Raw genomic sequence first — 26086 nt, 5'->3', positions numbered from 1 at the left:
ACAGGGGAGGGAAACCATGTTATGTTGGCAAACACAGCAGCCATTTCGTGCACAGCAAGAATAAAGGCCAATATGATGAATAAGCAGTTAGTCTTTTTGGTGGTATTGACTGAGGGAAGAAAACTTGACCAGGATTCTGGGAGAACCTTCGATTCTTCTGTGTGCGTGCACCAAATCTCATTGCTAAATATCTGCAAACCGCAGATTTTTTATTACTGAGCTATAAGGATGTTGTTTTCTTCATTCCCATGGGTAATATCAACAGTGATGAAATTGTACAAATGTACTACCTCACTGGATGTCAGCCAATTCACCTTTATTAACTACTGTGGGTTACTACATACAGACAATAAAGTACAGAAAACAACTTCCAAACTCAAGCCACTGTTCAGAGAAGTTTCCACAGATTATAAAAATAGAATGAATTTTGATTAGCCAACAAAATGCCATGTGTTGAAATGGCTGGATTCAAATTGAAAAATGTATCAATATTGACGATTAAAATCTGAGTTTAATTACACCACTTTTAACAGTTATTCAAGTCAACCCATAATAAAGATCTGAAAAGGAAAGATAAGGGTGGGAATGTACCACCTGAAAACAAACAATGCTAACTTTCATCATCATTGTGAGAGAAAAGACTCTCTCATTCTCATCCTTTCCCATTTTTTACACCAATAAACAATTGATCCATTAAATATATATAATAAATATCAAAATCAGTCTCCATACCATATGGTGTCGATGGGGTAGAAATTAGTCAGCGCCCGGTTTTGGGCGCGAAGGTGGCAATACAGCAACAATGCACGCCCAAACCCAGCTCAAAATTGGGCCTCGAGCCTCATCTAAATTATCTCGGCCCGTCGCGAAGCTTATTTTTCTACAGAAACTAATTTCGGACCGCGTGCCTCACCAGCAGTGGTCTCAGATTAGTGCCGGGCAGGGGAGGGGAGGAGAGAACAGCAGGAGGGCCTATCGCGGCCCTCATGAGTAGTCGTGCTCCAAATCAAAAATAAAAAAGGTTTTTTAAACTAATATTTTTGGTGCTGGCCGCTTACTAAGCCACATCCACATCAGCAAAACCTGAGCGGGGTGGGCCCGGCCTCTGCTTCACTCAGGCAGCCCAATTTCTCCAAGGGGTCCTAAATCAAGCGATAGACCCCTTGAACATGTCAATGAGGGGCTTAACACCTGTTTTATGTGGCCATCCTGGATGCTTGAAAAATAGCCTGACACAATATCCAGGCGATCATCTTTCAGGCGTCCTTGGGATGCAGGGCCTTGGTCCCCGAAATTGGACCTTGTGTGTATTTTATGGGAATATATCTTTAAAATAGCATGTTGCAAAATATTACTCACCATTTAAAGAAAAAGATCTGTATTTATATAGCACCCGATCACATTGCTCATAAGCATCTCAAGCTTTAAACAAACAATGAATTAATTTGAAATGCAGCGGCTGTTGTGGCGACAGCATCCATTTTACACACAGCACGATCCCACGAACAGCAATAAGATGAATAACCAGTTAATCTGTTGATGGTAGTATTACTTGATTGTGTAATGGTTTCCAGAACACCAGGAGTACTCTCTTCCCTTCTTCAAATAGTGTCTTGGGAGCTTTAACATCCACCTGAACCAATGGAACAGGCAGACAGTTAGCTTAACGTCACATCGAAAACATGTCACTTCCAATAATGCAACATTGCCTCACTGGAGTGTCAACCTAGATTATGCGCTGGTCCTGAGAGAGTTTCAAACTAAAACCTGCCGATCCTGAGGCAAGAATGCTACCGACAGAGCCAAACTGTATGTCTGGGCTCCTCATTCTTTGAATTTGAAGGTAATTCAACCTCCGCAACATCATAGGAACATTTTTCATCCTAAAGGGGAAAAAAATTGCTTAAAGACAGAGCCCGTTCAATAATCATGAGTCTTCACAGCTGATCTTTTCCCACTCCACTGTATATAAAGCTTATTCTTGTAATTGTGCCTTTAGTTCTTTGACCACAGGAGGGAGTATTGAGACTGTAAGTAGCAGCTAGACAACTGAAAAATCTAAACTAATGACATAACTACTCCAAGCTATGCCATGTCAGAAAGGAAGGAGTAGGTCATGGGGAGTGCAGGTGGATGGAAAGGAGACATTAATGTGGACATGTCTGCCCACTCTTCAGTTGAACCTAATGAAATGGAGAATAACTAATTGGAAAATGCTCCAGGATAAGGAAGTGTCTAGCAAGACCATATCATTTTTTTTTACTTAACATTTGTGATATCTTCACAGGTATTATTTCACCGACAGTTATACTTTACGAATTCAATTAGAGAAATCTTCCTCCCTGGTGCTCGGGTCAAGGATGTCACGGAGCGGATGCAGGACATTCTGGAGGGGGGAGGGTGAGCAGCCAGTAGTCGTGGTCCATATCGGTACCAACAACATAGGTTAAAAAAAAGGATGAGGTCCTGCAAGGTGAATTTAAGGAGTTAGGAGATAAATTTAAAAGCAGGACCTCAAAGGTAGTGATCTCAGGATTACTACCAGTACCACGTGCAAGTGAGTATAGGAACAGGAGAATAGACCAGATGAATGTGTGGCTGCGGGGATGGTGTAGGAGGGAGGGATTTAGATTCTTGGGACATTGGGACCGGTTCTGGGGAAGGTGGGACCTGTACAAGTGGGATGGGTTACACCCGAGCAGGACTGGGACCGATGTCCTCGCTGGGGTGTTTGCTAGTGCTGTTGGGGAAGGTTTAAACTAGAACGGCAGGGGGATGGGAACCTGAGCAGGGAGATAGAGGAGGGGGAAACAAGGATAGAACAAAAGACAGAAAGGGAAGAAGCAATAGTGGAAGGCAGAGAAAACAAGGGCGAAAAACAAATAGGGCCATAGTGCAAAATAATACTAAGATGACTAGCAATCTTAAAAAGATAAGTCTAAAAACATTATGTCTTAATGCGCGGAGCATTCGCAATAAGGTAGATGAATTAACAGCACAGATAGATATTAACAGTTATGATATAGCTGTGATTAGGGAGACATGGCTGCAGGGTGACCAAGGATGGGAACTGAACATCCAGGGGTATTCAATATTTAGGAAAGGCAAAAAGGGAAAGGAGGTGGGGTAGTGCTGTTAGTAAAGGAGGAAATCAATGCAATAGTGAGGAAAGATATTGGTTCGGAAAATCACGATGTGGAATCTGTATGGGTGGAGCTAAGAAACACCAAGGGGCAGAAAACGTTGGTGGGGGTTGTCTATAGGCCCCCAAACAGTAGTGGAGATGTAGGGGAGGGCATTAAACAGGAAATTAGAGACGCATGCAAGAAGGGTACAACTATAATCATGGGTGACTTTAATCTACATATAGATTGGTCAAACCAAATTAGCAACAATACTGTGGGGGAGGAATTCCTGGAGTGTGTACGTGATGGTTTTCTAGATCAATATGTTGAGGAACTAATTAGAGAACAGGCGATCCTAGACTGGGTATTATGCAATGAGAAAGGATTAATTAACAATCTTGTCGTGCGGAGTCCCTTAGGGAAGAGCGACCATAACATGATAGAATTCCTCATTAAGATGGAGAGTGAAGTAGTTGAATCCGAAACTAGGGTCCTGAATCTAAATAAAGGAAATTATGAATGTATGAGGTGCGAGTTGGCTAGGATAGATTGGGGAACTTTACTAAAAGGGATGACGGTGGATAGGCAATGGTTAATATTTAAAGAACATGTGCAGGAATTACAACAATTATTCATTCCTGTCTGGTGCAAAAATAAAACAGAAAAAGTGGCTCAACTGTGGCTTACAAAAGAAATTAGGGATAGTATTAGATCCAAAGAGGAGGCATATAAAATTGCCAGAAAAAGCAGCAAGCCTAAGGATTGGGAGCAGTTCAGAATTCAGCAAAGGAGGACAAAAAGAGATTGATATAGAGGGGAAAAATAGGAGTATGAGAGTAAACTACCAGGGAACATAAAAACTGACTGTAAATGCTTCTATAAATATGTCAAGAGAAAAAGATTAGTGAAGACAAATGTAGGTCCCTTACAGACAGAAATGGGGGAAATTATAATGGGGAACAAAAAAATGGCAGAACAATTAAATACATACTTTGCTTCTGTCTTCACAAAGGAGGACACAAATAACCTGCCAGAAATGTTAGGGAACCAAGGGTCTAGTGAGAGGGAGGAACTGAAGGAAATCAGTATTAGTAAAAAAAAGTGCTAGGGAAATTAATGGGGCTAAAGGCTGACAAATCCCCAGGGCCTGATAATCTACATCCCAGAATACTAAAGGAAGTGGCCCTGGAAATAGTGGATGCATTGGTGATCATCTTCTAAAATTCTATGGACTCTGGAACAGTTCCTACAGATTGGAGGATGGCAAATGTAACCCCACTATTTAAAAAAGGAGGGAGAAAAAAAACAGTTAGCCTAACATCAGTAGTGGGGAAAATGCTCGAGTCTATTATAAAGGATGTGATAAAAGAACACTTGGAAGGCATTAACAGGATTGGACAAAGTCAGCATGGCTTTATGAAAGGGAAATCATGCTTAACAAATCTACTGGAGTTTTTTGAGGATGTAACTAGTAGAATAGATAAGCGAGAACCAGTGGATGTGGTGTATTTGGATTTGCAGAAGGCCTTTGATAAGGTCCCACTCGAGAGGTTAGTGTGCAAAATTAAAGTACATGGGATTGGGGGGAATATACTGGCATGGATTGAGAATTGGTTGACAGACAGGAAACAGAGAGTGGGAATAAACGGGTCTTTTTCCGGGTGGCAGGCAGTGACTAGTGGGGTACTGCAGGGATCAGTGCTTGGGCCCCAGCTATTCACAATATATATCAGTGATTTGGATGAGGGAACTGAATGTAACATTTCCAAGTTTGCAGACGACACAAAGCTGAGGTGGAATGTGAGCTGTGAGGAGGATGCAAAGAGGCTCCAATGTGATTTAGACAAGTTGGGTGAGTGGCAAGAACATGGCAGATGCAGCATAACGTGGATAAATGTGAGCTAATCCACTTTGGTTGTAAAAACAGAAAGACAGATTATCTGAATGGTGATAGATTGGGAAAAGGGGAGGTGCAACGAGACCTGGGTGTCCTTGTACACCAGTCGCTGAAAGAGAGCATTCAGGTGCAGCAAGCAGTTAGGAAGGCGAATGGTATGTTGGTGTTCATTGCAAGAGGATTTGAGTACAGGAACAGGGATGTCTAACTGCAGTGGTACAGGGCCTTGGTGAGATCACATCTGGAGTATTGTGTGCAGTTTTGGTCTCCTTATCTGAGGAAGGATGCAATGGAGGGAGTGCATCCCAGACTGATTCCTGGGATGGCAGGACTGACGTATGAGGAGAGATTGGGTCGACTAGGCCGATATTCACTAGAGTTTAGAAGAATGAGAGGTGATCTCATCGAAACATATAAAATTCTAAAAGGACTAGACAGACTAGATGCAGGGAAGATGTTCCCGATGGATGGGGAATCCATAACTAGGGGTCACAGTCTCAGGATACAGGGTATGCCATTTAGAACTGAGATGAGGAGAAATTTCTTCACTCAGAGGGTGGTGAACCTGTGGAATTCTCTACCACAGAAGGCAGTGGAGGCCAAGTCATTAAATATATTCAAGAAGGAGACAGATATATTTCTTAATGCTAAAGGGATCAAGGGATATGGGGAAAAAGCGGGAACAGGGTACTGAGTTAGACGATCAGCCATGATCATTTTGAATGGCAGAGCAGGCCCGAAGGGCCGAATGGCCTACTCTTGCTCCTATTTTCTATGATTCTATGATTATCAGAAAGGCTTGAAGGATTACAAAATCAATTTGTAATGCATTTGTCACACTCAGTGTTTCATGAAACAATTTAAGAGTAAACCACACTGAAGTCCTTATTCTCACTTTAACACACCCTGGCTTTCAGTCAACGATAAACCTTTTTATGCATACAACCTTTTGTTGCTGCGGAGATGCAAAATTAATTTTGTTTTGGAAATTTTGTAGTGATAAAGATCACTGGCAGAATCAGGTAAAACGTAGTTTGATAAATTATTTATGACTTGGATTAACAAAAGTGCAATAATTAAAGAGATTCAAAGACGGGCACGAGTTCTTCCCTGAATAAATCAGTCTGCTATAGAACGTGGTGATGGAAGAGCTGATTGCACACAATTTTCGGTGGTCAGCGCATTAGCATAACTATTCCTAACTCTCTCTGCAGTTTGGGCCTTGTGCATGGTGCCAACCTAATTGCAGGAGGGTGGGGGAGAACACACCAGAGGCAAAAGAAATCACACTTTAAGTGAAATTTATAAGGGAAAAATAAATTCAAAGGAAACCTAGACTTTGGTTTGTTGCGGTAATCGGGCAGGCGGAGGGTATTGTGTGGGCCCCAGCCGCCCGATCGCAGCAGCAAGAAGCCCCAACCATCTTGGTGGTTCGGCCTCGTTAGCATGCAGCCAGTGAGCTTTGAGCACCAAATGGTTGCTCCAAGGCAGCTCACCGGTCAGGGAGGGGGGGGGGGGGGTAATTGGCTAGCTCCTACGCCAAGCCTGCCAACAGAATGAACATTAGGAGGCGATTTTCATTTGCCTACCGCCCGTTAATGCTGCAAATCAGGGCGGTAGGCAAAGGGGGGGCGGGGGAAAGGAGAGGGAGATGATTTCGGGTGGGACCATGCAGGGATCAGCACTCCCTTCTTCTGGCCCCACATTTAACAAAAAAATAAATGGAGTGAACCGCAGTGGTCTCAGCAAGGACCGCTGGTTAGGCTGCACCATGTCAGGGACCTGTGGGCCATGAGAACCATGCAGGAGCCTACAACAGGCCTATTACATTGATTTATACAATGAAATAAGGTTCCTACCTATTTCGGGCGAGCGTGCTGGCTGTCTGCTCGAAAATCGCATTGGATGGGTATCGGACAGCCAGCGGGCGGAACTTTTTTCCAAATTTTTGGTTGCCTACTGCCCCCTTTTCCAGCATTAACAGGACGGTAGACACATGAAAACCAGCTCCTATTGTGCAGATTATGCTACATGAGCTGGGTGTGAAGAGGTGTTGCCTTGTCTACCAGGGTTTCCTTCCCAAAGGACAACACCGTAACATGCCTGAAGCTTAAAAAGACAAGGGCTGAAGGGGCCCTCACTGGCACTGGCACTACCATACCTCTGATGGAATTTGGTTACTGGTTGGATTGCAGCACATAGAGCACTACCACTGCCTCTGTGAGGAATTGCAGCCTATGTACACAGTTTTCCTTGGGCAAATCCAGGTAAGTGTGTTTCTGCCTGTGTTTACAGGGTTAAGTCCTCCTGTGTTGCACCTTCACTTCCCTGGTGTCACTCCTCCTCTTCCTCCAGAAAATGTGAATAGAATAGAATTTCCACAGGGCACCCCACTGAAGGAAACTATGGAAGGGCCAGAACCCATCAACTAAGTGGACGACGATAGTACACAAAACACTCTTTACAAAATATCCTTCAAATTCAGTGATTTGTCTTCTTCTATTGCTTTAAATAATCACTCCAGCATCCAACAGCTACCTAGCAATCTTGATGCCTGTTTTACATGGGCATATTGATGCAGCCACCAGAGGTAGGGACATAGTGGTATATGGTCGGCTGGGAGTAAGCCTGGAAGTCCTCTACAGTGACTTCAACCCCATGAAGTATCCACGACTTCAGGTGAAACAAGGCCAAGGAAACTTCCTGCTAATCACCACCTACTGTGCCCCCTCAACTGATACAACATTTGGAGGAAGCACTGAAGAAATCAAGGGAACAGAATTTACTTTGGATGGCAGACTTCAATGTCCACCACTAAGAGTTGTAGTACCAGTAACCGAACTAGCCTAGTACTGGCCAAGTCTATAGTACGTGTTAAACTGAATTAAGTTGGAGATGGTGCAAAGAGTTGCAAACAGCTTTTCTTTCTTCTCCTCAGCTTGTGATGTTTGAGTTCAGTTGACCTTGATTGCTCTTTTTATAGGTCTGCCAGATTTCTATTTGGCAAAAATTAAACAACAAAATTGTGGGAACAGGTAGCAAAAAAGGTTAAAAAAAACTTTGAAGATTGCATAATTATTTCATCCCAACCTCCAAAGTTATAAATCTGTCCAGTAAACATAGACTTCAGAATAGCAAGAGGACACTACATGACAGACTGCATGACTATAGCCCCGATTTTTAACCCCCCGCCCAACAAGAACAGGACGTGCAAATTCTTATCTCCATGTTCGCTCCAACACCATTCTTACTCCCGGGATTTGGGAGGCAGGCGAGAGTCTCATAACTGTTCAAACGTCAGGGTCTGATGATGCCATTTGGACCCCGATGTGAATTTAACCTGGGGCCGCATGAGTCGCGCACAGTCCTGACCGCGCCCAGGAAAGCTGGTATTAGGCAGGATTGGGGCCCTCAGAGACCCAGGAAGGTAAGATTTCCTTTATTTTTGATGGTTTCTTCATGGGCCAGAAGGAGCAGGAGGGCTCCTCCAGACCTCACAAGGAAACCTTGAGCTTCCCCTGCCCAGGACATCCCCCCTCCCTCAATGTAATGACCTCATGCCAGGTCTCTCGGGTCCTTGGCGACAGTCTCCTGCTGCCTGAAATCCCTGTCCGGCCCATGATTTCAGTCGGAATCAAGCGGGAGCCTCACTTAAATAATGGAAATGAGGCCCGGAGTTAAAATGGCCCGAGGCACATGTCGGCATGGCTGAGCAAACTTGTCAGTAGCACCTCTCATTCACCTGTATTCCATTTTGCTGTTGCTATTAAACTGAATTTCAACAATATTCAAACTCACATTTGGATGCACCTACTGCAAAAACCCATTGGGGATACTTCTTAAACCCATTAGTTTTAATTTTTACAGATGCAGAGCATTGTGAACTGAATGGTGCATGTTTAGCAACAACTGATGTACAAATTATGCCTAAAGTATTTTCATGATTTTGCCTCCCTTTTTTTCCCTCTTATTTCACCAGCTTTCTTACCTAACCTAAAAGACAGCTATTAGAACATTTTTCTTCTCTGAAATTTGTTTCTCCAAAAAATCAAGAGGTAAATGATTTGTTTTCTCCCATTCAAAATTAAAACAATTCCCTAAAGTAGCTGGAAAATATGTCTTTTACATTCTAATGACAGGAGCTTATGATCTTTACACCATAGGTTTGTCCAACTGCTCAGTGAGTTTATGCAGTGAGTAGTTGAACCATATAGACTAGGAAGGCTCCAAATTAATCCCCAATCTGTGCTAAAAGATAATCTTAAGTGGACAGTGGTAGGGGTTCTATAGTTAACCTCCGGTTAGGTTTCCTTGGTTAGGACAGTTGCTGAGAGTCCCTGCTCCTGATTGCTATCTAGTGACCACAGACAGAAGTATACATTTGCAGATGTCAGGAGGGGACAAGATCTGAATCCGCTGCAATGCTCCCTGCAGTTGAATAGCCTGTCAAAACTAACCATCGAGGCTCACACATGAATAACGTCCATTCAGAACAGACCGAGCAGCTCAAAACTGGGCATCCATGAGATGCTGTGGGCCATCAGCAGCAGCAGATTTGTATTCCAGCACAATCTGTAATCTCATGTCCCGGCATATTCCTCACTCTACCATTACCAACAAGCCAGGGGATCATAAGAACATAAGAAATAAGAGCAGGAGTAGGCCAATCGGCCCCTCGAGCCTGCTCCGCCATTCAATAAGATCATGGCTGATCTGATCCTAACCTCAAATCTAAATTCATGTCAAATTTCCTGCCCGCTCCCCGTAACCCCTAATTCCCTTTACTTCTAGGAAACTGTCTATTTCTGTTTTAAATTTATTTAATGATGTAGCTTCCACAGCTTCCTGGGGCAGCAAATTCCACAGACCTACTACCCTCTGAGTGAAGAAGTTTCTCCTCATCTCAGTTTTGAAAGAGCAGCCCCTTATTCTAAGATTATGCCCCCTAGTTCTAGTTTCACCCATCCTTGGGAACATCCTTACCGCATCCACCCGATCAAGCCCCTTCACAATCTTATATGTTTCAATAAGATCGCCTCTCATTCTTCTGAACTCCAATGAGTAGAGTCCCAATCTACTCAACCTCTCCTCATATGTCCACCCCCTCATCCCCGGGATTAACCGAGTGAACCTTCTTTGTACTGCCTCGAGAGCAAGTATGTCTTTTCTTAAGTATGGACACCAAAACTGTATGCAGTATTCCAGGTGCGGTCTCACCAATACCTTATATAACTGCAGCAATACCTCCCTGTTTTTATATTCTATCCCCCTAGCAATAAAAGCTAACATTCCGTTGGCCTTCTTGATCACCTGCTGCACCTGCATACTAACTTTTTGATTTTCTTGCACGAGGACCCCCAGATCCCTTTGTACTGCAGTACTTTCCAGTTGCTCGCCATTAAGATAATAACTTGCTCTCTGATTTTTCCTGCCAAAGTGCATAACCTCACATTTTCCAATATTGTATTGCATCTGCCAAATCTCCGCCCACTCACCCAGCCTGTCTATATCCCCTTGTAGGTTTTTATGTCCTCCTCACTCTCCACTTTCCCTCCCATCTTTGTATCATCTGCAAACTTTGATATGTTACACTTGGTCCCCTCCTCCAAATCGTTAATATAGATTGTAAAGAGTTGGGGACCCAGCACCGACCTCTGCGGAACACCACAGGCCACTGGTTGCCAGTCCGAGAATGAACCATTTATCCCAACTCTCTGCTTCCTGTTAGATAACCAATCCTCCACCCATGCCAGAATATTACCCCCAATCCAGTGATTCTTTATCTTGAGCAATAATCTTTTATGTGGCACCTTGTCGAATGCCTTCTGGAAGTCTAAATACACTACGTCCACTGGTTCCCCTTTATCCACCCTGTACGTTATGTCCTCAAAGAACTCAAGCAAATTTGTCAGACATGACTTCCCTTCATAAAGCCATGCTGACTTTGTCCTATTAAATTATGTTTATCCAAATGTTCCACTACTGTCTCCTTAATAATAGACTCCAAAATTTTACCCACCACAGATGTTAGGCTAACTGGTCTATAATTTCCAGCCTTCTGCCTACTACCCTTTTTGAATAAGGGTGTTACATTTGCAGTTTTCCAATCTGCCGGGACCTTTGCCGAGTCCAGAGAATTTTGGAAAATTATTACCAAAGCATCCACAATCCCTACTGCCATTTCCCTCAAGACCCTAGGATGTAAGCCATCAGGTCCAGGACCTCTACCACCTAGAAGGACAAGAGCAGCAGGTACATGGGAACAACACCACCTGCACGTTACCCTCCAAGTCACACACCATCCCGACTTGGAAATATATCGCCGTTCCTTCATCGTCGCTGGGTCAAAATCCTGGAACTCCCTTCCTAACAGCACTGTGGGAGAACCTTCACCACACGGACTGCAGCGGTTCAAGGCGGCGGCTCACCACCACCTTCTCAGGGGCAATTAGGGATGGGCAATAAATGCCGGCCTCGCCAACAATGCCCACATCCCATGAACGAATAAAAAAAGTGTGAAAAATACAAGTGAACACTGTGTGACCATGCAGCCATACCCCAGGAAAGAGGGAACACCTTCAGGAGGCCTGAGATTTGGGGGAGGTGGTGGGGGTGGAGAGAGAACAGGCAAGGAAAAAGAATATTTATATAACAAGGGAATAACTGCCCGACTGGTGAGGGGGTAGTAACAAGTTTATTACGGAGGCCCAATTCAATGTCAGATAAAACGACTATGCAACTCTTATACTTTGTGTGTATCATTTAAAAAGGTTCTTACCTGAGAGAAGAGCTTAACTAAGAAATAACCTTAATATGGCATGTGATTGAAGTTAAATCATGTCGGGTTGGTGTGGAAACTATGTCGCTTTCAAAGACTCCAGATTGGAACTGTATTATTTTGGTATCTGAGAAACCTCCCCCTCCATCATCTTCAGATTTTTTAAACCAGAATTAGAATCTTAACACAAAGTTCTGCAAATACATTTATAAGTGCTTTTAATGCTGAGAGGCTGATTCCACTGGCTGGACAGCCTGGAACTAGGGGGCATAGTCTCAAGATAAGGGGTTGGCCATTTAGGACCAAGACGAGGAACAATTTCTTCACTTAGAAGGCTGTGAATCTTTGGAATTCTCTGTCCCAAATGGTTGTGGATGCACATTTGTTGAGCATATTCATGGCTGAGATCGATAGATTTTTAGACACAAAGGGAATCAAGGGATATGGGGATTGAGCGGGAAAGTGGAGTTGAGGTAGAAGTTCAGCCATGATCTTATTGAATGGCGGAGCAAGCTTGAGGGGCGGTATGGCCTACTCCTGCTCCTATTTTTTATGTTCTTATAAACCTGAATTATGATTTTAAGGAAGATGAGACACACTCACTGCAAACAATAATAATTACATTACTAACAATTCAGTGCACTGCAAGAAACTGTAAAAGCCGTAAAACAAGACCTGGAAAACAATTTGCATAAACATGAACAAACTCCGAATGTACAAGTCAACATCCCAGGTTATAACCACACAGTTGAAGAATATTGAAGGAAAATGTACACCATCTAGAAGTTTCATTTTAAGGTGGAACAGCAAGAACATGGGTGCAGATGTTCCTTTAGGTAAATTGAACAGATCTCATTCTTGGTGTGCTGAAATTACTGCAGTTTCCAGGATAATGATCTAAGGTATATAATTGCCAATGGTGGGTATATAGCTTATACAGCACCAGCGGTTCTAGATTAGGCCTATGGGTTTAATGGTTCTTTGAATCTCTCAGCCCCTTGTCCCCAACCCCCACACATCTAGAAATCAATGTTTATCTAATAAGCTCCCATGCATGAGTACATCAAGTGGTGGATGACTGCTGGATACATACTTATGAAGCTGGATTTGAGCACTTCATCAACCAAAGTTAAGAAAGTTGAGCAGCTGGTTTCAATTTGTATAGTTCCTGCGTGGAAGGCTTGTGAATAGGAAAGCTAATCTGCTGAATTATCATGATGTCACATGTATGCCAATTATAGTTAAGATTCCAAAATATTCCTCCATTCTGATTCATGTTTAACAAATGGCTGCAACCCTTTCGCAGTACTTACTTTTCATGCTGTGGAATAATTTGCAAATGGAAGAAAACAAAGTGAACTGAATGTGAGAGACTGGTGGGTGTGCAGTGAGGTATAGATACAGAACCAAGAAAACATATTAACCTGATCTGAAATCTATGAAAAAGCTATGCACCCCACCTAATTTCTAGATCAAGTATCTCACCTTATGCAAACCATGTAGATTGGAAACAAAATGCAAGATACTGCAGGAATTTGCTTAGAAGGTGGATCAGTTCCTACCGTTCTGACAATTCAAAATGTTTGGTGTTTGACACTATACCATCCATAAACTCTGACGACTTGGCACCTATTTATCTCCTCAACAATGAGCTGTACCAAGCAGGCCATATTTTGAGAACTGACAAAGCTATACTCGACAGCTTCAAGGGAGAGGTATTAGCAGTCACAGTACTGGGGAGAACTTGTTTGGAAATACAAGAAAGTAGGGAAGTGAGAACAGCAATTTGTGTCTGAAATTACAGTGCAAAATGTTTTTGTTCCATAAATGTAAACTTTCTATAAAAGAAATTCCCCTCTAATTTCCCCATATTTCGAAGGCATGGACTCATGCTGCAATATAGGTGCCAGCCATGATCCTGTACACTGCCCAAGTGGCTGTTCTCCATGTCAAACCCCAGAGAGTGAACGCTACCAGACTACTGAACCCACAGTTGCCTCGATTTAGTCCTCACCGAATAACCATACACGTGCACCTTCAAGCAGGTATCACAAGATAGTGATCATTTCTTTCTCCCTCCCTAACTAAGGGAGGGGGACTTCCTGGTCTTTTATAACATATTGTCACAGCAGCTGACCAACTGAGGCAGATGTTAAAAAATTGAAAATCCTGTGTACTTGAATGCCACATCCTGATGCTGCCAGCGGTTTGCTTGCATCGGAGAACAGAAAGTTAAAAGCTCTGTTCCAAATAGGGAAAATCCATCAAATTAACTTTTTCTAAACTGTACTAGGTCAATATGTAACCGTGTTCAACTCCTAAAGTTCTATAAAGTCTAGGCACCCACCTTTTTTTCTCCCAAATATGTGGAGAATCCCTAATTTACAATGACGGATAAATGCAATTTGGATTCTAGACGCCAAATAGAAACTAGAATCATCTAGGCTCTCCTATCAAAATACTTACTGGGTCTCAAAGTTCACAGTATAACAAACTTAACAAATTAAAAAGGATTTAATAAGAAGGGAAAGCTTTTAACACAAAAAAAAAGACTAGACAACATTTATATTTGACAACGGTAACCTTTTTTACATTGATTGTAGAGCTTTAATGTCCCGTTAAAGCTTTTATGTCCAATATAAATCCAATCACAGAGTTTTATGGTCTCTTGAAATACAATGGCAGGCAAAGATCACAAGTTCTAAAAACCATCAATGTCAATGATGGAACAAAGTAAACAGGTCAAACCTTACGAGAACATTGTTAATGTGTAGGTTCGATATTCATTCCTTTTGAAAGGAGTGACTTGCATATCCTAAAAATAATTTAGAAAAAGTTAATCTGATGGACTTTTCCTTCTTGCAACAGAGCTATTAACTTTCTGTTCTCCGATGCAAGCAAACCACTGGCAGCATTAGGATATGGTATTCAAGTTCACAGGCTTTTCCATTTAGAGTTTTTTGAGGGTGCAACTTGCAGGGTAGATAAAGGGGAACCGGTGGATGTAGTATATTTGAATTTTCAAAAGACATTCGATAAGGTGCCACACAAGGGGCTGTTAAACAAGATTACGGCTCATGGGATTGAGGTAATATATCAGCATGGATTGAGGATTGGTTGACGGACAGAAAACAGAGAGTTGGAATAAACAGGTAGTTTTCGGGTTGGCAGGTAGTAACTAGTGGGGTGCCGCAAGGATCAGTGCTTGGGCCTCAGCTATTTACAACATATATCAATGACTTAGATGAGGGGAATAAATGGGTCATTTTCAGGTTGGTGGACTGTAACTAGTGGGGTGCCGCAAGGATCGGTGCTGGGGCCTCAGCTATTTACAATCTATATTAATGATTTAGATGAAGGGACCGAGTGTAAGGTATCCATGTTTGCTGACGATACAAAGCTAGGTGGGAAAGAAGCTACAAAAGGATTTAGACAGGTTAAGTGAATGGACGAGAAGGTGGCAGATGGAGTATAATGTGGGGAAATGTGAAATTATCCACTTTGATAGGAAGAATAGAAAAGCAGAATATTTTTTAATAGGTGAGTGACTCAGAAATGTTGGTATTCAGAGGGATTTGGGTGTCCTTGTACATGAATCACAGAAAGTTAACATGCAGGTACAGCAAGCAATTAGGAAAGCAAATGGTATGTTAGCCTTTATTGTAAGGGGGTTGGAGTAAAAGAGTAAGGAAGTCTTGCTACAATTATATAGGGCTCTGGTGAGACCATACCTGGAGTACTGTGTACAGTTTTGGTCTCCTTACCTAAGAAAGGATATACTTGCCTTAGAGGCAGTGCAACCAAGGTTCACTAGATTGACTCCTGGGATGAGAGGGTTGTCCTATGAGGAGAGATTGAATAGAATGGGCCTATATTCTCTGGAGTTCAGAAGAGAGGTGATCTCATTGAAACATATAAAATTCTTAGAGGGCTTGACAGGATAGATGCCGAGAAGCTGTGTCCCCTGGCGGGAGAGTCTAGAACTAGGGGCCATAATCTCAGGATAAGGGGTCGGCCATTTACGGCTGAGATGAGAAAACATTTCTTCACTCAGAGGGTTGTGAATCTTTGGAATTCTCTACCCCAAAAGGCTGTGGATGCAGAGTTGTTCAGTACATTCAAAACTGAGATTGATTATTGGGCACTAAGGGAATCAAGAGATATGGGGATAGGGTGGGTAAGTGGAGTTGAGGTCGAAGGTCAGCCATGATCTTACTGAATGGCAGAGCAGGCTCAAGGGACCATATAGCCTACTCCTGCTCCTATTTCTCATGTTCTTATGTAAAATCAGCACAAATAGGATTCACTGCCATATTGGGCTTGATGTTAGCAGGGCTGCGGGTTCGCGGCGGGGGGGCGACTGGGCGCGTGGGTAACGTGCCCGGTGAAAACTGTCTGCCCCCCGCGCGATCGCAGCCTAATTGGATCCACTTACCTGGTCTTCCGGGTTCCCTACTGCCGATCTGCGCATCGGGCGGACTGCGCATGCGCAGTAAGCTCTGTCAGCTGGAGGAGCTCTATTTAAAGTGGCAGTCCTCCACTGACAGATGATGCAACAAATAGAAAAAATTACAGTATGGAGCAGCCCAGGGGGAAGGCTGCTCCCAGTTTAATGATGCCTCACTCCAGGTATCATTAGATGGGGTGAGGAGGAGGGGGAGGACAGAGATCTTCCCTCCGGCGGGCGGGAGGAAGCGGCCTGCCTCTGCCACCAGGAAGGCCTGGCTCGAGGTGGCAGAGGAGGTCACTTGCACCACCAACATATCGCCCACCTGCATACAGTGCAGGAGGCGCTCCAATGACCTAAGTAGGTCATCCAAAGTGAGTACACTTACTCATTCCCCTACACTCCATCTGCCACATCACCGCCCCCACCCCACATCTCCTTCTGCACTGCCAACACTACTCTATCACATCACCCCTCATACCCAATCAAACCTCATCCTCATCTTACCTGCACTTACTCACCTCGCCAGTACTCATCCCGCCACTACCACTCAACCCAATCCTCATACAATCTCATGGCTCTATCTCATACTCACCATCTCGTGCATCTCTTTCACAGCCAGCCTCACTCAACATGCCACTACCTGTGGTGCAGCCACAGGGCATGCATCACATATGTGCAGTAGGAAGCGTAAGGCAAACGTGTCATGAGCATGAAGGGGATGCACAAGGGTGTTCGAGGGTTTCATGGTTTTTACTTATATTGAATTTCTGACCAACTCATTACATATTATATTGGCACCACTACTGACACGTCTTTGCGAATCTTGTCTGGTTTGTGCAATAATGCCCTTTCCTGAGGATCACAATGAAGACCCACAACTGATGCCACCCATTGTGTCACTGCAGAGTGGGTGTCGGTGTATTTGCAGGGCTCTTTTGTGCAGACGACTGAGAGACGTCGGCGATGTCCCCGGTGGCACCTTGGAAGGATGCGGAGAAATTGTTGAGGGCAGTGGTGACTTTGACAGCGTCAGGTAAGAAGATGGTGCTCGGGCCAACCGGGAGCAGCTCGGCATGAAGGAGGCTGCAGATGTCCACGACTACATGTCGAGTGACTCTGAGCCTCCGTGTGCACTGCTGCTCAGAGACGTCCAGGAAGCTGAGCCTCGGTCTGTGGACCCTGTGGCGAGGGTAGTGACCTCTGCGATGCATCTCTCTCTGCGGTTGCCCTCCCTCCCGCTGTACAGGTGGATGTGTCACAGCACTCTGTTGTGGAGCTCCACGTGTCAGAGGTGGACGGCGAGGCTGGTGATGCTGTTCGCCTGCCGAGGAGGTCATGACTGCAGCTATGGCGGCCCCCATCCGGAAGATGTACATCTGAGGGGGTCCGCAAGGTAGGTACATGTCTCTGGACCCCGGGGTAAGTGTGCAAGTTGGTGAATTTTCTTGTCAGGAGGAGGGTGGTGGAGGCCAAACTTTGTCCCAAGTGACAGAGTGGCCTCCTGCAATGAGTGAGGGTCTCCCCCAACCCCCACCTGTCAAATGGACCTTTGCAGCTGCCACAGGCTGACAGCTGCAACACGTCCATTTCAACTGGGAGTGTTTCCCCCAGTATGGAAAACAGTCCCAGATGTTTGTAAAATCCCACCCCTCCTCACATAATCCCTTAATCAGGTCAGTTAATGACCTGAAATAGCACAATAAATATTCTCAAGTGGCACCCTGCCGGCTTTAATTGACTGCGGGAGTCCCACATGCGGGGGCTGCGTGCGCATGTCAGCGTGTCTGTGGGGAACCCGGAAGTGGGCGGGTTGGAGCCGAGCTCCGGACCCGCTCTGGGATTTCCCGATTTTCAGAGCCCCCCCCCGCCAGGAACGGACCCGATAGCGGGTGCTAAAATGAAGCCCATTAACACTGACTGAAAATCTTTTGCAATGTGCTAATTCCAGCTTTCGGAATGTAAGGGAATTTTTAAGCAGGAAAGTGTGTGGGTATTAGAAACATCGAAAATAGGAGCAGGAGTAGGCCATTCGACCCTTCGAGCCTGCTCTGCCATTCAATATGATCATGGCTGATCCTCTATCTCAATACCATATTCCCGCTCTCTCCCCATGCCCCTTGATGCCTTTTGTAACTAGAAATCTATCTAGCTCCTTCTTAAATATATTCAGTGACTTGGCCTCCACAGCCTTCTGTGGTAGAGAATTCCACAGGTTCACCACCCTCGGAGTGAAGAAATTTCTTCTCATCTCAGTCCTAAATGTCCTACCCTGTATCCTGAGACTGTGACCACTTGTTCTGGACACCCCAGCCAAGGGAAACATCCTCCCTGCATCCAGTCTGTCTAGCCCTGTCAGAATTTTATATGTTTCAATGAGATCTCCTCTCATTCTTTTAAACTCTAGTGAATACAGGCCAAGTCGACCCAATCTCTCCTCCTACAACAGTCCTGCCAACCCAGGAATCAGTCTGGTGAACCTTTGCTGTACGCCCTCCATGGCAAGTATATCCTTTCTTAGGTAAGGAGACCAGGGGGGTGATTTTAGGGGGCAATTGCAGGGGTGGGGGGGGCTCCGAAAATCACGAAAATCCCATTCGGGTTCAGAAGCCGGCTCCAACCCGCCAACTTCCGAGTTTCCCAGGGAACCCCCTGTGTGCGCGCAGGCGACCCGAAAACGGAAGTCCCACCGGCAATTAAAGCCGGCAGGATGATAGTTAAAGAGCCAAAGGTACCTCATTGAGGTACTTACGGCACTTTACCTGTGGCAGATGAAGTAATTAGAACGATTTTTAAACTTACCTGGGCGGCTTGCCCACTGCTTCTGATTCAGTGAAGGGCCGGATTAGGGAACAAGAAACTAAATAAATTAAATAAAAAACCATAGACGGAAGTGAAAACACAAAATGAACCTACTTTTGCACCCTGCTCCAATGTCCAATGTCTCCCTCACCAATGTCCCCCTCTTCACCCCCCCCCCCCCCCCGATGTCCCCCCTTCGCCCCCCGCCGATGTCCCACTCTTCACCACCCCCCCGATGTCCTCCCGCCACCATTGCAAAATCGAGCCTCAAAACTGCACACAATACCCCAGGTGTGGTCTCACCAAGGCCCTGTATAACTGCAGTAAGACATCCCTGCTCCTGTACTCAAATCCTCTTGCAATGAAGACCAACATACCATTTGCCTTCCTAACTGCTTGCTGCACCTGCATGTTTGCTTTCACTGACTGGTGTACAAGGACACCCAGGTCCCTTTGTACATTAACATTTCCCAATCTATCACTATTTAAATAATACTCTGCCTTTCTGCTTTTCCTTCTGAAATGGATAACTTCACATTTATCCACATTATACTACATCTGCCGTGTATGTGCCCACTCACTCAACTTGTCTAAATTGCCTTGAAGCCACTTTGCATCCTCCTCACAACTCACGATCCCACCTAGTTTTGTGTCGTCAGCAAACTTGGAAAGATTACATTTGGTTCCCTCATCCAAATCATTGATATATATTGTGAATAGCTGGGGCCCAAGCACTGATCCCTGCGGTACCCCACTAGTCACCGCCTGCCACCCCGAAAAAGAACCATTTATTCCTACTCTCTGTTTCCTGTCTGTTAATCAATTCTCAATCCATGCCAGTATATTACCCCCAATACCATGTGCTTTAATTTTGCACACTAACCTCTTATGTGGGACTTTATCAAACACCTTCTGAAAATCCAAATACACCACATCCACTGGTTCTCCCTTATCTATTCTACCAGTTACATCCTCAAAAAACTCCAGTAGGTTTGTCAAACATGATTTCCCTTTCATAAATCCATGTTGACTTTGTCTAATCCCGATGATATTTTCTAAGTATCCTGTTATCACATCCTTTATAATAGACTCTAGCATTTTCCCTACTACTGTTTGGCTAACCGGCCTGTAGTTCCCTGTTTTCTCTCTCCCTCCTTTTTTAAATAGTGGGGTTACATTTGCCACCCTCCAATCTGCAGGAACTGTTCCATAATCTATAGAATTTTGGAAGATGACAACTAATGCATCCACTATTTCCATGGCTACCTCTTTTAGTACTCTGGGATGCAAATTATCAGGCCCTGGGGATTTATCGGCTTTCAGTCCCATTAATTTCTCCAGCACTATTTTTTTTACTAATACTAATTTCCTACAAGTTACTGTTAAAATAGCTGCAACAAGAATTTCTTGCAAATGTATTAACTGTTCATCCACTAATATTGGGAATCATAATTCCTAGGCTACTGAATTCATAACTGACACTCTCAGCAGGGAATATTCCAGATAAAATTGATTTTTGGTTGGGGTGTGTTAGTTTTCAATCTTATTTCAGAGTAAAAGAATTTCTACATATTTAAAAAAATCTTGGGTGTTTTCTTCAAGCTGCATGTTAGACTGCAGACTAATAGAAATATCAGTAACGTTCAGCTGGTTATCAATTCCTCAAATAAATTGAATTACACATTAATCACTGTGCTTCAGAGACTCAGCAACTTACACCAGAGCTTAGAGGAACACAGATAACTTAACAGGACAGCCCAAAACAGCATCTCAAAGACTGCTTCAGACATCATGCTAATTATAGACCCAAGTTGATGTCTGTGTAATTGCCCTTATTATATATTTCTTTGTAGATTTTCTGGCTCATTTCAGTAGCATGGATCAAGTCGAATAATTTTTAAATGGTTATAAGCAGTGGTGTGGTGACAGTTTTAGAAGTGGATGAACTGTAACATAATAACCAAGAAGTTCATTTTAGGGGAGTCTGGATGTACGTGCTCCTACTCCCAGAAAACTTTAATTTGTGACACTTTATTTAGTGCATTTTCCAAGATTTTGGAGTACACCTTTCCTCACATATACACACACACAAATGCTTTCTGATATACTACACCATGCTGTGTAAATGCCTGGACGAGTGCAGCTCCAACAACACTCAAGAAGTTCAACACCATCCAGGACAAAGCAGCCGCTTGATTGGCACCCCATCCATCACCCTAAACATGCACTCCCTTCACCACCGGTGCACCGTGGCTGCAGTGTATACCGCATACAGGATGCACTGCAGCAACTCGCCAAGGCTTCTTCGACAGCACCTCCCAAACCTGCGACCTCTACCACCTAGAAGGACAAGGACAGCAGGTACATGGGAACAACACCACCTGCATGTTCCCCTCCAAGTCACACACCATCCCGACTTGGAAATATATCGCCGTTCCTTCATTGTCGCTGGGTCAAAATCCTGGAACTCCCTTCCTAACAGCACTGTGGGAGAATCTTCACCACACGGACTGCAACGGTTCAAGGCGGCAGCTCACCACCACCTTCTCGAGGGCAATTAGGGATGGGCAATATATGCTGGCCTTGCCAGCGATGCCCACGTCCCGTGAATGAATAAAAAAAAACACGCTGTACAATTAAAGCACATATATATGCTTTCTTGATAACACAGTGATTTTACCTAGTGAATAGTTGAATGGTACAGACCAGGATGGCTAGCTGATCAGCCAGAACATTATCAGCCCACCGGCCTGCAGCCCACACAAACCACAGCCAGCTACTACCAGCTGACCAGAAAACAACAGGCAGCCAGCAGAAGCCAGCCATCCGCCACCAGCCAGTAGCTAACCTGGAGGGAGGGAAGAAAGAGAAAGTGAGTGAGGTGAGTGAGTGATAATGAGTTAGAGGTCTGGGGAAAGAGTTTGGGACCCTGACCTGTGGAATAAATTCGAAAACTTACTGAAAAAAGTTAACTGCTGCAATTACTGTTGCTCATTAGGAATACAGTGGAGAATGGACAGGGCACAGACACACCACCAGAGAAATGTAGCTCATGATGCTAGAAAGAAGTACTTCAAAATGAGGCCACAGGGCACTAGGACAGAACTAACAAGCTCTTTTTTGCTTCCACGCAATCTATGCTGCCATTCTTCTCCTTCGTTTCTCCTCTCTGGTTTATTGTATAACTGGGGGTTACTTGCGGCCCATCTCCCCACTTACTTATCATCCACCACCTGAGGGATGCTGGAAGATGGATATGAAATGCAGACACACACACACACACACGCACACACACACACACACACACATAGACAGACTGACTGGTTAAGTTTAAAAAGGCATGTGGTATTTCTAAAATAAGAAAAAATAAAACATATTTTAGGTCTAGGAGAGTAACCCTCGAGCAAGCACTGTTGTGGCCCTCAGCAGAAGTTACCGAAGCACCTGCCGCCTCCGATTAAAGTGAATAATCTTCTAATAAAATGCACTGTTGAGAATTAATTTTTTATTTAGTGGTTGCGAAGTTATTTCAAGAGAAAAATGTTCTTTTTTGTTTGCTGGTATATAATTGAAAGATTTTATCTATTAATGGATTAATGTGAACATCTTGCAGAATAAAGAAAAAAAGATCTTGTATTTACATAGCGCCTTTCATGACCTCAGGACATCCCAAAGTGTTTCACAGCAAATGAGGCACTTTTAAAGTGTCGTCACTTTGAAATGTAGCAGCCAATTTGTGCATAGCAAGATCCCTTAAACAGCAATGAGAAAATGACCAGAGATTCTATTTTAGTGGTGGTGGTTGAGGGATAAATATTGTCTAGGACACCGGGAGATCTCTCCTGGTCTTCTTCAAAAAGTGCCATGGGATCTTTTATGTCCACCAGAGAGAGCAGATGGGGCCTTGGTTTAACGTCTCATCCAAAAGAGTAGTTGAAAAATGTCATATAATTGAAGAGTCGCGTATTACCTCAGTCGGATACAGTATCTACCCTTTCCTGACGTGTCCTTGTAACTGATGATTAACTAGGTTTGATTTAACTTAAATGCAGCTCATTGAGGCCCATTCTGGTTAACAAGCTAAACTTCAACATTTCCTCTAAATCGATATGCACCTTTTGAAACATCAATGGAACAATAACTTTGTTTAGTCAAAACAAAACTGGTTTGAATGACTAATTAATGTGGATAAATAAAGAGTTCAGATAACTGGATGAACTAAAATACTTTCATTTTCCATTTTGTAACTGTTTATGGGGGGCGGAGGTAGGGATGGGGAAGAGAGGGGAAGGAAACGTTCAAAAAATATAACAACTCAATGAGCAACACAGCAGCCGGTGACCATCTTCCAATAGGTCAGAGGGGTATAAATTCGTCAGCGCTAAGGTGACAATGCAGCTGCAATATGCGCCTGAATCAGGAGGCCCGAGGCCGGCCCAAAATTGAGCCTCGGATCTCATTAATATTAATTGGCTGAGCTGACGGCGTCCGTTGTAGAAATGAATATCGGGCCTCTTGCCTTGCCAGTTAAGTCCCGAGAGGGGTCGCTGGATCGGCATGGAGTGGTGGGGGAGGATGATTGGGATACTGTGGAGTCGGGGGAGCACTCCAGCACCTCCTGGATCCATAGCAATATTTTTTTTTAAATGTTAAAACTTACCTTTTGGTGGCAGTCGCCCAGAGTCCACTTCAGAATCCCAAGCGGAGCAGGCCCGGCTTCTGCTCTGCTCTGCGATATCGAATTTTGGTTGGGGGGAGGGGGCCTAAAGCAGGAGTTACATACATGAGACTGAAGCCTATTTTAGGTGGCTGCTAGGGATGCCTGAAACATTGCCCGACCCAATGTCGGGTCAGATGTTTTTCAGGCATTTTTTTGGGTGCAGAACGTTGGTCACCGAAATTGGCTCTTTTTGCACCCATTTTACGCAGTCCTGCTCCGCCTAGCCCCACAAAGGAAAGTTTTAAACTCACCTGGAAAGGCCTCTTTGGTCTTCAGACCTGGTTGTAGTTGCCAAGGTGAACACTGTGCAGCCCCACTCTCTTCCAGGTTAAGACAGCGTCAAGTTCCTATTGATGTAATAAGACCCTGATTTGAATACATGTGTGAGGCTCCCGCTCGACTCAGGTGGATGCCTCATACACCTGAAAAATCAGGCATTTTAAAATCGTAACGGAGCAGCAATCGAGTGGGCATTTCACCCACTCCATTTTAAGTGCCCGCCCGGTTTCTGCCAGGCAGGGAAAGTTAAAATTCCCCTAAAAGAGTTTAATGCGATCTGAAAATATTGCTAAAACATTATTGTCAACACTTCATATGCAAACAGCGAATTAAGACAATAATCACTAGACATTTAAATATATCATAGCCCTCATTTTATTCATTTTGAAATGGGTATAAGGTACCCGCGGAGGGTACTTTGCTGCTTCAGTGCACTCCTAGGCCAGCACTATTTCCCTCCAGATAACAAGACTGGCAGACAGTGAGCCCATCACGGCAGTCACTCTATTACACACTACATGAAAAATTGAATCAGGCTGAAGGTGCTGTGAACACGTAGTCACTCTCTGCCTTCTTCTCCCCCCACCTCCCCTATTCAAGAAGCTCGTCCTGTTGGGGCATGAGGTGCTTCTCCACTTCAACATTTTTAACCTACCCGATTGTTAGTGATAGAATCGCAATATTAACCAAGCAGCCAATTACGACAAGCTACTTTGTTAATGACCATTAACGCTTTCTCCAGCTTACTGCATTTATGCTAGAGACCTTACCATTGCACCAGCTTCCTGTCGCTGCAAAGGTCACTATGAACTTCAGTTTCTTTTCATGTTTGATAAGCACCTGAACACATGCAAATCTGCACAGTTGCTAAAATGACAATGTGGCAAATGCATCTTTGCCGACTAAGACTTATATACCGGCTGAGGTCTACTTAAATAGTTTTGTTTACATTAACAAAAGAAAAATGATCAGAAGCAATTTAGAATAAAAGACCTTTTTTTTAAGAATGAAGACCAACTATCGATGAGGCTGCCATCGATTCACCACAACCTTCACCATAACTGTATAAATCACTAGTTAAGCCACAGCTTGAGTACTGCGTACAGTTCTGGTCACCACATTACAGGAAAGATGTGATTGTACTAGAGAGGGTGCAGAGGAGATTTACAAGGATGTTGCCAGGGCTGGAGAATTTTAGCTATGAGAAAAGATTGGATAGGCTGAGGTTGTTTTCTTTGGAACAAAGGAGGCTGAGGGGTGATTTAATTGAGGTGTACAAAATTATGACGGGAATAGATAGAGTGGATAGGGAAGACCTATTTCCCTTAGCAGAGGGGTCAGTGACCAGGGGGCATAGATTTAAAGTAATTGGTAGAAGAATTAGACGGGAGCTGAGGAGAAATGTTTTCACCCAGAGGGTGGTGGGGGTCTGGAACTCACTGCCTGAAAGGGTGGTAGAGGCAGAAACCTTCAACTCATTTAAAAAGTACCTGGATGAGCACTGGAAGTGCTGTAACCTACAGGGCTACGGACCAAGTGATGGAAAGTGGGATTAAGCTGGATGGCTCTTTTTCGGCTGGCACGGACACAATGGGCTGAATGGTCTCCTTCTGTGCCGTAACTTTCTATGATTCTATAACCTTAAAGTTTGGAAGGGTTTGAATCCACTTTTTAAAAAAAAAACAGCTTTGAGGTATCAAATTTCCAGGAGCTTAAGTTTATCCAGTTCATAAGAAGTTCCAGCTTTCCCACAATTTATCCAAACTAATTTTTTCCCACATTTCCGTCCTAAAATGGTTGGCAGGCAAGAACCAACGTGCTCCTCCAGCCAACCCTCTGAGCACACGTCTGTTTCGTGCTGCGAACCAAGACCTATTCACCCCCGTGGTTTCTATAATAATGAGAAAACCACAAACAAATGTATGTCCCAGAGGTCGCAGTGAAATAGAGCGTTCTGATAAAGGGATATTATACAAGACTACAGCTTCTCATTACACAGACTATCATATGGTGCGGAAGTGCTGATCTGTATTCTAGA

General features: G+C 44.1%; 1 protein-coding gene across 1 annotated transcript in view; it reads right to left on the bottom strand.

Annotated features, from left to right (window-relative positions):
• Window positions 1-324: 324 nt before the first annotated feature.
• Window positions 325-26086, bottom strand: part of klf8 (Kruppel like factor 8) — a 194958-nt gene continuing 169196 nt past the window's right edge. Inside the window, exon 9 of the mRNA XM_067996980.1 lies at window positions 325-1633. Coding sequence (XP_067853081.1) covers window positions 1623-1633 — 11 coding nt within the window. The 3' untranslated portion in view covers window positions 325-1622. The remainder of the gene's footprint in view (window positions 1634-26086) is intronic.

Source organism: Heptranchias perlo, chromosome 15, assembly GCF_035084215.1.
Source record: "Heptranchias perlo isolate sHepPer1 chromosome 15, sHepPer1.hap1, whole genome shotgun sequence".
Taxonomy (NCBI): Eukaryota; Metazoa; Chordata; class Chondrichthyes; order Hexanchiformes; family Hexanchidae; genus Heptranchias; species Heptranchias perlo.
This window is presented reverse-complemented; position numbering and strand designations above follow the sequence as displayed.